General features: G+C 41.7%; 1 protein-coding gene across 4 annotated transcripts in view; it reads right to left on the reverse strand.

The window, feature by feature from the left end:
• Positions 1–12,828, reverse strand: part of tanc2b (tetratricopeptide repeat, ankyrin repeat and coiled-coil containing 2b) — a 242,485-nt gene that overhangs the window by 74,224 nt on the left and 155,433 nt on the right. For all 4 annotated transcript variants that reach the window (XM_034708630.1, XM_034708628.1, XM_034708626.1 and 1 more), the window contains one exon: positions 1,267–1,383. In XM_034708630.1, coding sequence (XP_034564521.1) covers positions 1,267–1,383 — 117 coding nt within the window. The remainder of the gene's footprint in view (positions 1–1,266; positions 1,384–12,828) is intronic.

Raw genomic sequence — 12,828 nt, forward strand, 5'->3', positions numbered from 1 at the left:
ACCACAAATTTACTACACAGGCCGTAAAACTCAGCTGATACCTGACCTCCTCCGGGTGGCAGACAGTGTCAGCAGCAGAGAGCGGACCAGCATGCGATCAGATGTTAAAGTCACAGCTCATGCCAGAGAGTCCTTGTTAAGAGCTAAAGATGTCCATCTGTCCGCCTGCGAGGCTCGAGTCCTCCTCACTTCTAAAAAAAAACCCATCACAGCTCCCCTGGTTCCTCTTCAGCTTTGGTTCATAATCGACTGTTTTTTCCTGCCTCCACTGCGCTAGAAATTTCCATCTAAACACTGACATGTCACATCTGCAGGAGCTTTTAGCAGCTCATCACAGCTGATAGCTTATTCCACAGTCTATTTCACAGGATTGATGGGAAATAAAGGCAGGTTTGGCAGTTTTTCATGCATGAGATGCAAAAACAAGCCAGGTACAAAAAACTCAAGCGTCTACCCACAGGTTCTACATACTATCTGGATTGATACAGACCAAAAGAAACACTAGGAAAGGTGTACTCTAGTATGTTTATATAGATGGATCACCTACTTAGAGCTCCCAGTGAGCAGAGACTCAGCAGAAGAGGCTGGCAGACGGAGAGGGCTGGTAGCACCCTGTCGACCATTTTCCCTCTAAGATAAAACTGTTAAACCCTCAAACCTCTCATCACTATCTCTCTCATGTCTTCATCCGACCCTGGAGTGTTGCAGTATCATTTCAGAGGGTCCACAGAAACACCAGAGGTTGAGTCAACAAGATATGTAAGAAAGCTAACGCCGTGATTCTCTGTGGCAACAGGAAGAGGAGAGGCGAGATGAGTAAGCAGATATACAAGCACCAAATCTCAGCAGGGCACTATCCTCGAGTGACCCGCTTTACTGTCCTCCTGCTCCTGCATGCGAGGAGAGGGGACAGATAAATAGAGGGGAAGAGGTAAATCTGGACCGTCCGCGGGATTAACCGAGCTACCCCCCCGACTGAGAAGTTGACGGAAAACAGAGGCGGCACCTGCACAAGCTCTCTGCGTCCGTAGGAGAAGCAGAGCAGAGCAGAGCAGTGTGACAAAGCAAGCAAGGGAGGATTAGAGGAGCAGAGAGGGAGGAGGCGATGAGGACGGACTCTGTGGGCACCAGAAGAGCTATTTCAATAATGATCTTAGTTATGTTTTCAGCTGGCAAACCATAGTGTTCCTTCTTGCTGCATTTTTAAGACAAAAACCAACATGCAAAATCACGATGAAATGAGGGATGAGCTGGCTGAACACTTACCCGGGCGGTATGTGTCCAGGTCTGGATTCTTGGCAGTGGTGGAGGTGTGTGTAGGGGAGCCAAGCTCTGATTGTGGAATGCGAGGGCTCTCCACAAACTTTGCTTTCCGCAGAGGGGCTGGGAGCAGAAAGCATACACACATATAGAGAAGGAGGACAGCACACAGAGACACAGAGACACACACAGACACACACACACATACGAACACACCACACAGGACAGGGAGATGGAAGAGGACAAGAAAAGAGAGGAGTGACAGGGACAGGAAAGAGAGGGAGGAAGACAGAGAGAGTATGAACTTGGAGAAAAACACTGATAAAATGAACAACAACCTCTTTAAAGGGAGCTTTGTATTCACCTTGGGTCGTATAAAGCTAAAGCATGGGTAAACAAGCATTATGGGTAATCAGGTAGTCGTACGGGGTGAAACCAATTCAGCAGCGAAACCTCAAACAACCAGTGACATGTGAAAATAAAACCATATTCTCCTTGTACAGGCCTTCATTTCACTCACAGAGCGGCGGACAAGATGGACTTTATTTCAGTGAAAAGATGGAGCTTGTTGTGTCTATTTGTCCGGTGTCATAATCACACCAAAAATGCAAATGAGATCCATTTTTGGATTGTTCTCGCGCCTGACGCAAGCACAAAGTCTGAGACATCAAACGAGTCTCTTCAACAAGACAAATTCAGAGAGAGAGAGAGAGAGAAGGAGAGAGCGTTGAAAGCCGGGGGTGGTGGTTGTGACACGATCTTTTTCTAGGTTCTTGGTCACGCCACAGAGGAATTGTAAGCGCTGTTACCCACACCAGCTTATAGTATCATGTGTGCATAGATTGTGGCATCAGTTGAAGGTCTGCTACACAAGAATCCACAATGCAAAGAAGTCCTTGAACACATGTCACACACACACACACGTACACAAACACGCACACAGACGAAGACGCCAAACAAAGCTTCACATCCTCTCGGTGACATTCTTTAAAGTACGTAGAGGGATTTTTACAAAGATGTTGCTGTAAAATGTTGTTTCCTTTGGGCTCTCTACAGAAACAAGTGCAACCTTTGTATTCCCTCCGCTCCTTGTGTCTGTCATCGGTAAATAAAAACAGCAGACGAGGGGTTGATTTTGTTCCCCAGAGACAAAATAAAATCTCAGATGTAGTTTGAGATGTAAGACAACTAGCATACAGCAGGAGACAGGGTATCACTGACAAACTTCACTTGAATAGCTACAGTGATGCATCCAAAAAAACTTCAACTGCACAAAAACATTTGGTTGGCATTTGTCCCGGGTCAAGGTCTTCTAATATCTACCATTTGTTAAAAGACCTTCTGGTGTGGTCACATAAAACTATAAAAAAAGCCAATTGGTCCAAAATGGCGAAGGTAGGCCAAGCCAAGGTCGTGGGCCATTTATCGGATATTATATCCTAAGTTACTTTGAAATTCCCACACCTACCAATTACACAACTATTCACCACTAAAACCATTCTAAAAAAAAGAGTAACATACAACAATTGTTGGGGCTTTTTGCCTTTTATTTTGAAAGGACTGCTTGAGAAAGACAAGAAATGTGAGGACTGTTGCCTCTGTACACGGGGCGCCTGCTCCACCAATTGAGCTAAACCACTGCCCCATAAAATCCTAATTGAGGGGCAATAGTTTGGCCAAGTGGTTGAATCATGTGCCCCATGTACAAATATTATAGACCTCAAGGCAGGCAGCCTGGGTCCAGTATGTTGTCCTGTCAATAAGATCATAAAAAGCCTCAAATAAGTGTTAAAAAAACCTTTATTGGTACAAACATGTTGATTTGGAAATAGTTGTATTGACTGTGAACAAGTCTAGTACTATCATCTCTCTCTCTCTCTCTCTCTTCATCTCCCTCTATCCCTCTTTCCAACCCCAACTCGGTCTCAGCAGATGTGTGTCTAACATGAGTCTGGTCCTGCTGGAGGTTTCTGCCTGTTAAAGGAAGTTTGTCCTTGCCACTGTAACTTGCTAAATGCTTCAAAGTGCTCTGCTCATGGTGGATTAAGATGAGATCAGACTGAGTCCTGTCTGTAAGATGGGACTGGATCTTATCCTGTCTTGATGTTGGGTCTTTGTTAATAATATAACATAGCATACAGTCTAGACCTGCTCTGTTTGGAAAGAGTCTTGACGTTTGTTGTGATTTGGTGCTTCATAAATACATATTGAATGATTGATTGACAAGTCTGAATGAATCACAGCGGCCCCTGATTGAGGTTTCAGACCTCCTTGTAGCTGGTCTGTTGACATTTTCTCTCCATTAAACACAGCCGTATCCCAACCCTGTCTACATAACGCACCACTCCAGTCTGTAGATTCCTCTGTCAGTGCAGTTTTGGCACCTTTATGACTGTTTTCATGTCTTTTCTATCGTTCACACAGCAAACACACGGACACCAAATTCACCAGACTTGTCACTGTGGATTGATATGACCACTGTTAGTCCTCCAGAGTCTGTTATCAGAGCTGCACCGGTCTGTTCTTTTCATAGCAGCAGTCTGCTAAAGATAAAACCAGACTCCGGAATGCTGTAATTAACCAATCAGAATCAAGTATTTCACACAGCTGTGTTCTAATTCCACACAGAGAGCATGTTGTTAAATGCAGCATCTTTGCACTCCACTCGACAAAACCAGGATGTTAGCATTTATCAATATGGATGTCAACTTGAAATTATGTCATTACAAGCGGACACGTTGGTTTCAAGTGATTGGCTCAGGAAGGTTGAGTCCCCGTCCCATGCAGAGATTGGTTTAATGAGAGTTAATGTCAGAATGATGATGGTAGCAGATTGAAACGAGTCAAGAACTGTGTCTAAAATCAGGCAAGTAAACAAGAAAACAACATGCATTGACTCATCTGGTTGAATCAGGGTTTTAAAATGGATAATACTGTATTCTACAACTGTTAAGCAGTGTTATTATGGGTGAGCGCACACGTCCAAAGCTATCTGGAGCAGTAGCAGAAACACACTGCTGGAGCAGAGTGTGGGGTGAGCAGGCAGTCACGAGCAGCAGTTCAAACATATGTTCAAGCAACAATGAGTGCAGAACAAGCACAGGGCTTCTTACTGCTGCTGAATGAGGTTCATGTTACCGCTAATACCGGTATAATGTGCCTCTGTGTGTGTGTGTGTGTGTGTGTGTGTGTGTGTGTGTGTGTGTGAGTGTGTGTGTGTATAATGGGTGGAGAATTGTCTATATGCTGTTTGTCTTGGCGAAGTCAGACAGAAATAGATCAGAGAACTGCAGCAGTGCAGACTTTTCTCCTTGGGAAAATAACAATAAAGCTGTGAATTAGAAAAAACACAGAGTAACAGCAGCACAGTCTTCTGTTTCCGCCATTTAAATACGCAGGTTTTGACTACTGTCTTTACAATATCCACTTTTAAAAGAACTAAGATTCCTAGTGGCCATTCCCCCCCCCCCAAATACTGACAATCTAAAGACTTTAAAACGGCTTTGTGGTATATAACAGTGGTGGAACTTCTCAAGCCATAGGGGAGCGTGTAATCCTTCATTTTATCTTCACAAGCCTGAGAGTTCTACCAAGCTGACTCCTCTGTGAAGCTTTACCAAGGAGCTTTTAGCTGCATGCTAAATTCACTGTGCTAACAGGCTTAGACTGACAACGCTAGAAAAGTGATAGGAGTGAAGGAGATATTAAGTTCACTGATATTACCCAAAGAGCTGTGGCTGATGTGAGTGATAAATTTCACAACGTGGACTGAGCCAACAGCTGTCTGATGCTACCCTCCCTGCAGCCACGACAAGAGCACCAATAAAAGTGAAGATCAACATCCTTAGAGAAGATACTGAGCTTCATAATGCCGTACTTTTCAGTTTAATGATTCCTTGAATATGTGTGCACCAAAAGAACTCAGCACATGTTGCTCATCCCATGGTGCAACTTTTCCCAATTCACTGCAATCTGCTGTCAAGATTCGAGATATTCTGCTCACTAATGAACACACAGTCAAACAAACACAAACTAAATCTCTTTGGCAGAGGGAACAGAAACTCTTCAGAGCTGTGTGTGCATGCGTGTGTGCATGTGTGCATGTGTGTTTGTGTGCGTGTGTGTGTGTGTGTGTGTGTAAAGTTGAAGTGTTCAGTTGCCAGACACAGAATGTTCATATTGTGTTGGTATGGTCTGGAGAGGGCTCATCTCATTGACCACATCTAGGAACAGAGCCAGCACAGATGCCACAGAGAGAAACCACAACTGACAGCCAGGAGGGAGGAGAGGCTGGAGTTAACCACGACTGGATCCACCACCATGACAGCAGCTCTGACGGAGAGGAGCTTGACAAGCTTCAAAACTCGGGCATCGCTCTTTAAAATCACCAGGTAAAGGTAGAGTGAGTGAGAGAGATGTTTAGTAGTTGTTGGTTATAGTGACATTCAAAGTTGGCTCAGCTTCTGCAGTGATATGACAGCTGGTCACATGATCACACCCTGCAGGCTGTGACGGACAAGGGGGGCTACACATTTGATGCAAGATGGATGCAAAGAAGTGTAACAGAGTAAGAGCAAAGAGAACAGTCTCATGAGATAAAAGTGCTTCACCCTCATAGTGGATTAAGATAAGGTGAGATTGAATCTTATCTTAATATGGAGTCTTTGTAAATAACAGAACAGAGTTCAGTCTAGACCTGATCTGTCTGTGAACTGTTTTGAGATTACATTTGTTATGAAATTACACCAAGCGGCAAACTCCGGTCTGAAAATATGAAGCCCATAAGGAAGTGTTAAAAACTGGAGTTCATGGAGTCTGGCTGGCTGTAATTAACTGGCTTGAAGCTGGCTGCAGGAACACCGTAAACCACATACACACGCATTCAAAGAAGTCGATCTTTACAGCAGAAATAAACATGTTTACAACCTGGTTCAAAAAACTGGTTTAGGTCTGAGTAGCTCATTTCTCTTTCGACACACACTGAACAGGGGTGACTTTTTCATAACTCATGATTTTTGGAAAAAATATACTTAAAAGTTTTGCCCAAATAAGGGCATGGCTGACTTGATTGACATGCGGGAACCCTGTAGCTGTTAGCGAAAAGGCCTGCCTCTTTATCTCACACTAGCTTGGACAAAGTTAGCTTGTGTTTGTCCATTCTGTAATACTGTAGAAACATGGCGGTGCAAAATGGCAGCCTCCATTGAAGGGGACCCGCTCCTCTGTAGATATAAAAGGCTCATTCCATGTTGCAGCTAAAAACCGCACACTGCACCTTTAAGTCGTGCTTTACATCCATATCAGCACACAAATAGCATGTGCCAAACTTCTAGAGGACACAAAATACTCCAGACCTTTAAAGCAAGCAATCAGGATCCAGAGGAACCCTTATAAAAATAGAAGATCCACAAAAAAGAAGTGATGTTTTTTAAGTTACTTAAACATCAGGCAGTCAATTCAAAGGAAGTAGTTAGACTGTTCCAGAATCTTTGTGCTGGGAGCAGGTTTTGGTTGGGTGACCTGAGCAGCAGCTCAGTTGAGTGAGGGTTTATTAGCTCAAAAAAAGCAGCCAGTGTCTGAGCGAGGAAGTGTCTCTGAAGAGATTAGAAGAGTCTTCAGATCCATCTTAAACCTGACTGACAGTCAACGCACAGAGAGTGAAATAAGAGTGATGTGAGATCTTCTAGTTCTAGGTAACAGCCTGCCTGCTGCATGCTGTGGTACATAATGCAATTTAATGTAATTTAGTTTATTGTAATGGAAGAAGGTAGATGTGTTGGGAAAGCGTTTTCCAAACCAATTTCCTCTCACTGCACTCCCAACATTAACTTCTAACATGTTACAAAAGATTTTCAAACGGTGCCTCTCTCTCTTATGTGCATTGCACATGGTTAAGTAACACAGAAAAACGCAGTCTGCAATGTCTGGACATTCGACTTTAAAATTAGATTTATATTTTTGGATCACAGTCATTCCTTATTGTGGAAAGTGGTTCTTGCACCTGCAGAGTCAAGCTTGCAACAGCTTGTAACAAACTACAAAGAGGGAGAGACAGACTGAGCTTTCATGTTACGGTGCATCTGCAGAAACTTCCACAAAATTTTCAACATTGAAATCAAAATATGATTTAAATATTTCTCTGTACATTTGTGTGTTTGCACAGCTTTTGCATGCTGCTAAACACCGTACGACAAATAGCACACCAAGAGACTGAAGGCATCTTTTATTTTCCCTGCAGAATATCACTTTCTGGATAGTGAATGGGAGATTACCAATTCCTTTGGCGCTTCTCTGCCTGGTCTCACCTCTACAGAACGGCAAAGTGAGCCTCTGTCTATTGGAGTAAATCCCCTCTATAGCTGCGGCTTCAGGAGACTAAATCCCAGGGACTCTCTCCCCTGCAGCTCTGTTGTCGGTGTGTGCCAGGCTGGGGATGGGTGACAGCGTGATGGATGGCAGCAGGCAAATCCACTCCTCTAATGAGCTTATGAATAAATATATCTGGTCTATGTGCAGATGCATGTGGCCGTGAAATAGATATCTGTTACATGCTCTGGGTGTGAGGGTGTGAACATGAATATGTATGCAGACATGTATGCGAGTGTACATGTGGGATTAGAGGGCAGATAAACTGGTGGCAGTAAATATGCTAAAAGGACAATGGGAATTATTAAAACGCTGATCTCAATTCCCAAGAGTCTCAGCATTTACAGACTGAACGATTACAGAAAGGAAGCACGTCAATATTGTGATTTAAATTCATGTGTGTGAGGTGTTGTGCACATGAAAGAGGAGAGCTGCTTCTGAACACAAGAGTCCCCGCTGACACAACCTGCAACCAACAAAAAGAGACAAGATCTGAATAGAAATTGGAAACACTAATATGTGATGCGCAGTTTTCCATTTGCTGCAGATCACTGACTGATAAGACAGAGAGAGAGAGAGAGAGAGAGAGAGGAGACATCTTTACAGCACCAGAGATCTGTCTGTTCCACTGTCTCAGTTACATACGACCTCAGGCAGCCACTCAGACAAAGACACGCGCGCCCACGCATCCCTGCATTAACATACACACACGCACAACTAAAAAAAAATAAAATAAATGTGGGTGAGGACATACATTACCAAGCTGTCTGCAACCCAAACACAGCTTTACAGAAAGCAAGCATGCGGTCCAGGTTGCTATGGCAACAGCAGAGTGCAGGGGAAAAACGGGCGAATCTTGTCCACCTTTCAGGAGGTGGTGGTTACGCAGGGAGAGGGTGATTTCACAAACACACACAGACACACACACACACAAAAACATAAAAATGCTTCAAGGTTTCAGCACGCTGGCTCGAATGTAATCAAACAGGTTTGTATTGAGGACTCCGGCATGCTCTACAGGACCAGGTCTTCACCTCAGAAACATCTATTCAAGGAATTCAGACCTTTAGAAATATGCAGGCTGCAGCCACACAGGCTCTGATCCTTTGTGTGTTCACTATCTGAGTCTGCCGGGTCTGAAGGACGACTGAAGTGGTCTCCGTCAGGTTTATTTATAAGTCTGAGTGTCAAGAGTCTCTTTCAGTTTTGCATTTTCTTTGTGTTATTTCAGGTTTCATCACTGAGTTTTGTACCCACCTGTTGCGTTTGCATGTTCACTTAGTTCACATGTTTAGTGCTTCCTGTTTTATTTTGAAAGTTCTCCCTCCTTGTGTGTCGTGCCTTGCTTTACTTCCTCCCCCTGTGTTTCCCTTGATTAGCCTCATTAGTGTCACCTGTGTGTTGAGTCACACCTGTGTTTGATTACCCTGAGAGTGTTTTGTTTCTCTGTTTCTCCTCTTCTGTCTTACCTCCTGTGCACCTTGTTCTGTATGTATTTGGCTATTTGGTGGTTTTTATTAGAATTTCTGTTTATGAATCTGAACTTGTGTAAGCTTCTGTTTGACCTGTTTGTCCTTTTTGTTATTAAAAATCTCTTCTTTTTTTAATCTACAATTTGGCTCCTTGCTTTTGTGTTTTTTTTTTAGGACTTTTAATAAAGTTTGCAGACAATGGATTCAGCAGAGGGGCTGAATGAGGAAGTAAAAACAATATCCCTTTACTTTTAAATATATTTAAACAAAACAATTCTGCTTATATATACAAAATAAAAAGTTAAACTTGATCACATTCAGAGCATAAATGTTTCTATTAAGGCGTCTTGATATTAGAAAAAAATATGATGATTATGTGCAGTCAATGTCTATCTGCTTATCTCATGTTTCACACAATACCTGTGATTGCGATACGACCCCTTTCAATCCAAATTAAATCCAGAAAGCATTTTCCTCTAGCCACTAATTTTGCACCATTTATCACCTGAAGGTAGCTGATAGCTAGCTTTAGCTTCACTTGAATGCATCAACATTTTGTGACATCATGGATATTATAGTCAGACCTCTATTCAACAGGGTAAACGTACACAAGCTGAGCGAAAAGGCAAAACTAATTTACATTTAATTATTTTTTGTGATTTTTGTGATAAAATCAGACTTTTGTGATGTTTATTGCAGATAATCAGACTGCCCTGGCTCTACTGAATAAAAGAAACTTTCAAAATAAAAACTGTTTGTTTTGGATTCAATTTTTTCAATATAAAAATGTATGAATGTGGAAAGTAGTTTGTTTTAAAGCGATTAAATAATGTAACCATCTCATGAAGCAATGGTTCAACGAAAAGGTGACACTGATTATAGTTGGAGTACGATGTTAATATCACCCAGTAGTGTTCTCAACTTTAGTTTAGATGCCTGTCACAGACTGTTGTACAGGTTTGTTATCTGCTAAGAAAAACTTTGCCTTCTTTATGACATGATTGTTGAAGAGGCTGGATGAGTAAAAATCTATGTACTTACAGGTGCAACACACAAGAATAATGTCTTTAATTTCACTTCTGTTTGTCTGGAACCATTTTAAAAGTGAATATCTGAGTGATTACAAAAGCTTCTGATACCACAATACAGCAAATTCCATCCATTATCTATATCGCTTATCTGGATCTAGGTTGCAGGGGGGGGCTGGGGGGCTGGAGCCAATCAGGTGCCATTGAGCAAAGAAAAAAACAACAACTGTGTGGTAAAGCACCACAATGGGCCATGTAGGTACCAAGATTTGAGGAAGGAGGATTTTGGAAAATGACTTGAATAAAGATTATAAAGATAGATACCTCTGGTGCCGTGCTGATTTGATTCAGTCATAAACTATGTTGGAGATTTAGCCTCTGGGTGGGAAAGTGAAGTCAATACAGGAGAGCCTTGAACCTGCGTTTTCTAATGTCAAGTTTGAATAGTGCAACAGAGCACCAAAGAATGACAGTAATTTCTCCAGTTGATATTCATCAGTAAATCCTTTCCTCTTTAAATGATGTGCTGTTTCATGTCTTCTTGTTACAGCATGGTGTTCATTTAGTAAATTATAGATCCTAAATTGAGTAAAATGGATGTTAACGCAGGGTATACTGAGGGCATGAAGGTACTACTGTGACCTCTTAATCAGGACAGAGGCATAACAATGAGTGTTCACCCATTCCTCCAAATATGGTCAGATATGGTCCAAAACAATGGATGACATCACTGCGTTCACATCTTCTTCATATATGCAGCTTGTAGCAGGTTCAAGCAGAGCAGGATAAACCTACACACAGATGTAGCTAAATGTGGGCTCAATACACAGGACTGTTGTTTTACATTAATTTCATCAGTCTCTCTGTTTGGCCCAGCGGCTTGTTCTCAGTGTGCACACAGTCATCTGGCTCACAGACCACTGATGATTTTGTGAGCTTGTCTTGTTGACTTGTTGAACTAAACAATGCAGACCAGATGTCGCTGTGCAACACAGCGAACTGCTTGGTCACAGCCTGAAAGCACAGGCTGCTGACAGTCAGCAGCAAGTGCAGGTCCATTAGCTAGACTGCCTCTCCCTCTGTTATGTATGTGCGTGAGTATCTGCACACACACGTATACTCGTACACACACGTTTGGATCTATCATTACAGCCTTGGGAGGATTAGCAGAGCAAGGTGAGGCAAAGGCAGAATTTTAAGAGGGCGGAGGGAGGGGCTGATTTTCTAAGAACACTCATTAGCTGAGCTCTCGCTCGCCCCCAAAAAAGCTTAATTCAACATTTCACATAACCTTATTGGGCTTGGATTAGACCAAAGGCAAAGAAATCTACTGATATCAAAGCTGCATCAACCACTGAGTGAATAATCTGCCTGACCTACGATAAATATATGCAGGAGAAGATTTCGTAAAATGTTTTCTGAGCTGTTAATCCATCAAAGTGTCTGAAATCACATTGATTTTTCACAAAGCGTTCATCTGTATGCAGCAGTCCAGCCTTGGAACGAGACAAGCAATGTGAAATCAAGATTTAATTCTGAAAGATTTATTAATAAGACGACTTGACAGAGGGAAAAACTTAGTCATCAGAGCCTTCAAAGGGGTTTTCCAGCAGTGAAGGTTGAAAAATAAATCCTCTAAAGCACATTTTAAGAGAACATTGAAAACACTATCTGTGTGATAAGAAGAGGATTCATGAAACTTTTTAAGAGTTAAACATTTTATTGAAGTAAATACATTCTAAGGGAAGAATAGGCTTGAATTTCAGAAATTTCCTTGAACATATTTGCTCTTTTTCCAGGTCAATAAAGAGAAAAATGGCCCCAAAGAATTAATTTTGAAAAAAGAAAACTGCTTTAATTTGGATAAATTCAACTCAGTAGGACCAAAATATTTTATATGATATTCAAAATGACAGAAATAAGTTATATGTTGTATAAAGCTGGAAAATATCTAATTTAAGAAACTCATTCAGGTTTATTACCAAGTTGTTTACACATAAAAATAAATGTATAATGGTGTTTTGTGCAAATCAATGGACATTAAAGTGGAATAAAACAGGGAAAAGCAAATCAACAGGAGTTACCTTTGTTGGTTTTTTGACTATTAAAAATTATTTTTGGTCTAGATTAAAAACTCAAAACAAGTTTATGTTAAAAATTAAAAAAAGTATTTTTTAAAGAATTGATTGAAGTTTAAGCAGTTCCATACCTTGGAAACAAAGATTTGAAGCCCTTGTGAGGTGTTTTCGACTGGTTATGAAACAGGCTCAAACTTACAGTGATGCCTCCCTATGACCTACAAATGCAAACGAGACTAACGATGACCATATTGACTTTAACATAATTTCTTATGCCTGGAGCGGATGAGAGGAGACGGCCTTATCTTACTTTTCCTACATCATGTCCTCGAGTGTATAGTGAGGGAAGGTGAGATATTCTTTCTGTAAATATGACATATACACGGCAAGACCAGCAAAGAGCAGGAGGTACTGCTTTGTCCACAGGGGGCGCCAAAATCAACACAAACAGAGAGTTCCTTATAGACTGTAACTTTTCCAAACATGTTTTATTACGCTATAAAAATAATTATCTTAACATGGGTATCCATGAGACTTCCTTTGGTTATGGAGCGAGCCCCAAGTGGACACTTAAGGTACTGCTCTTTAAAGCATTGTAGGCTGCTGCTTGGTTATCATTCAACA

Source organism: Notolabrus celidotus, chromosome 18 (assembly GCF_009762535.1).
Source record: "Notolabrus celidotus isolate fNotCel1 chromosome 18, fNotCel1.pri, whole genome shotgun sequence".
Lineage (NCBI taxonomy): Eukaryota > Metazoa > Chordata > Actinopteri > Labriformes > Labridae > Notolabrus > Notolabrus celidotus.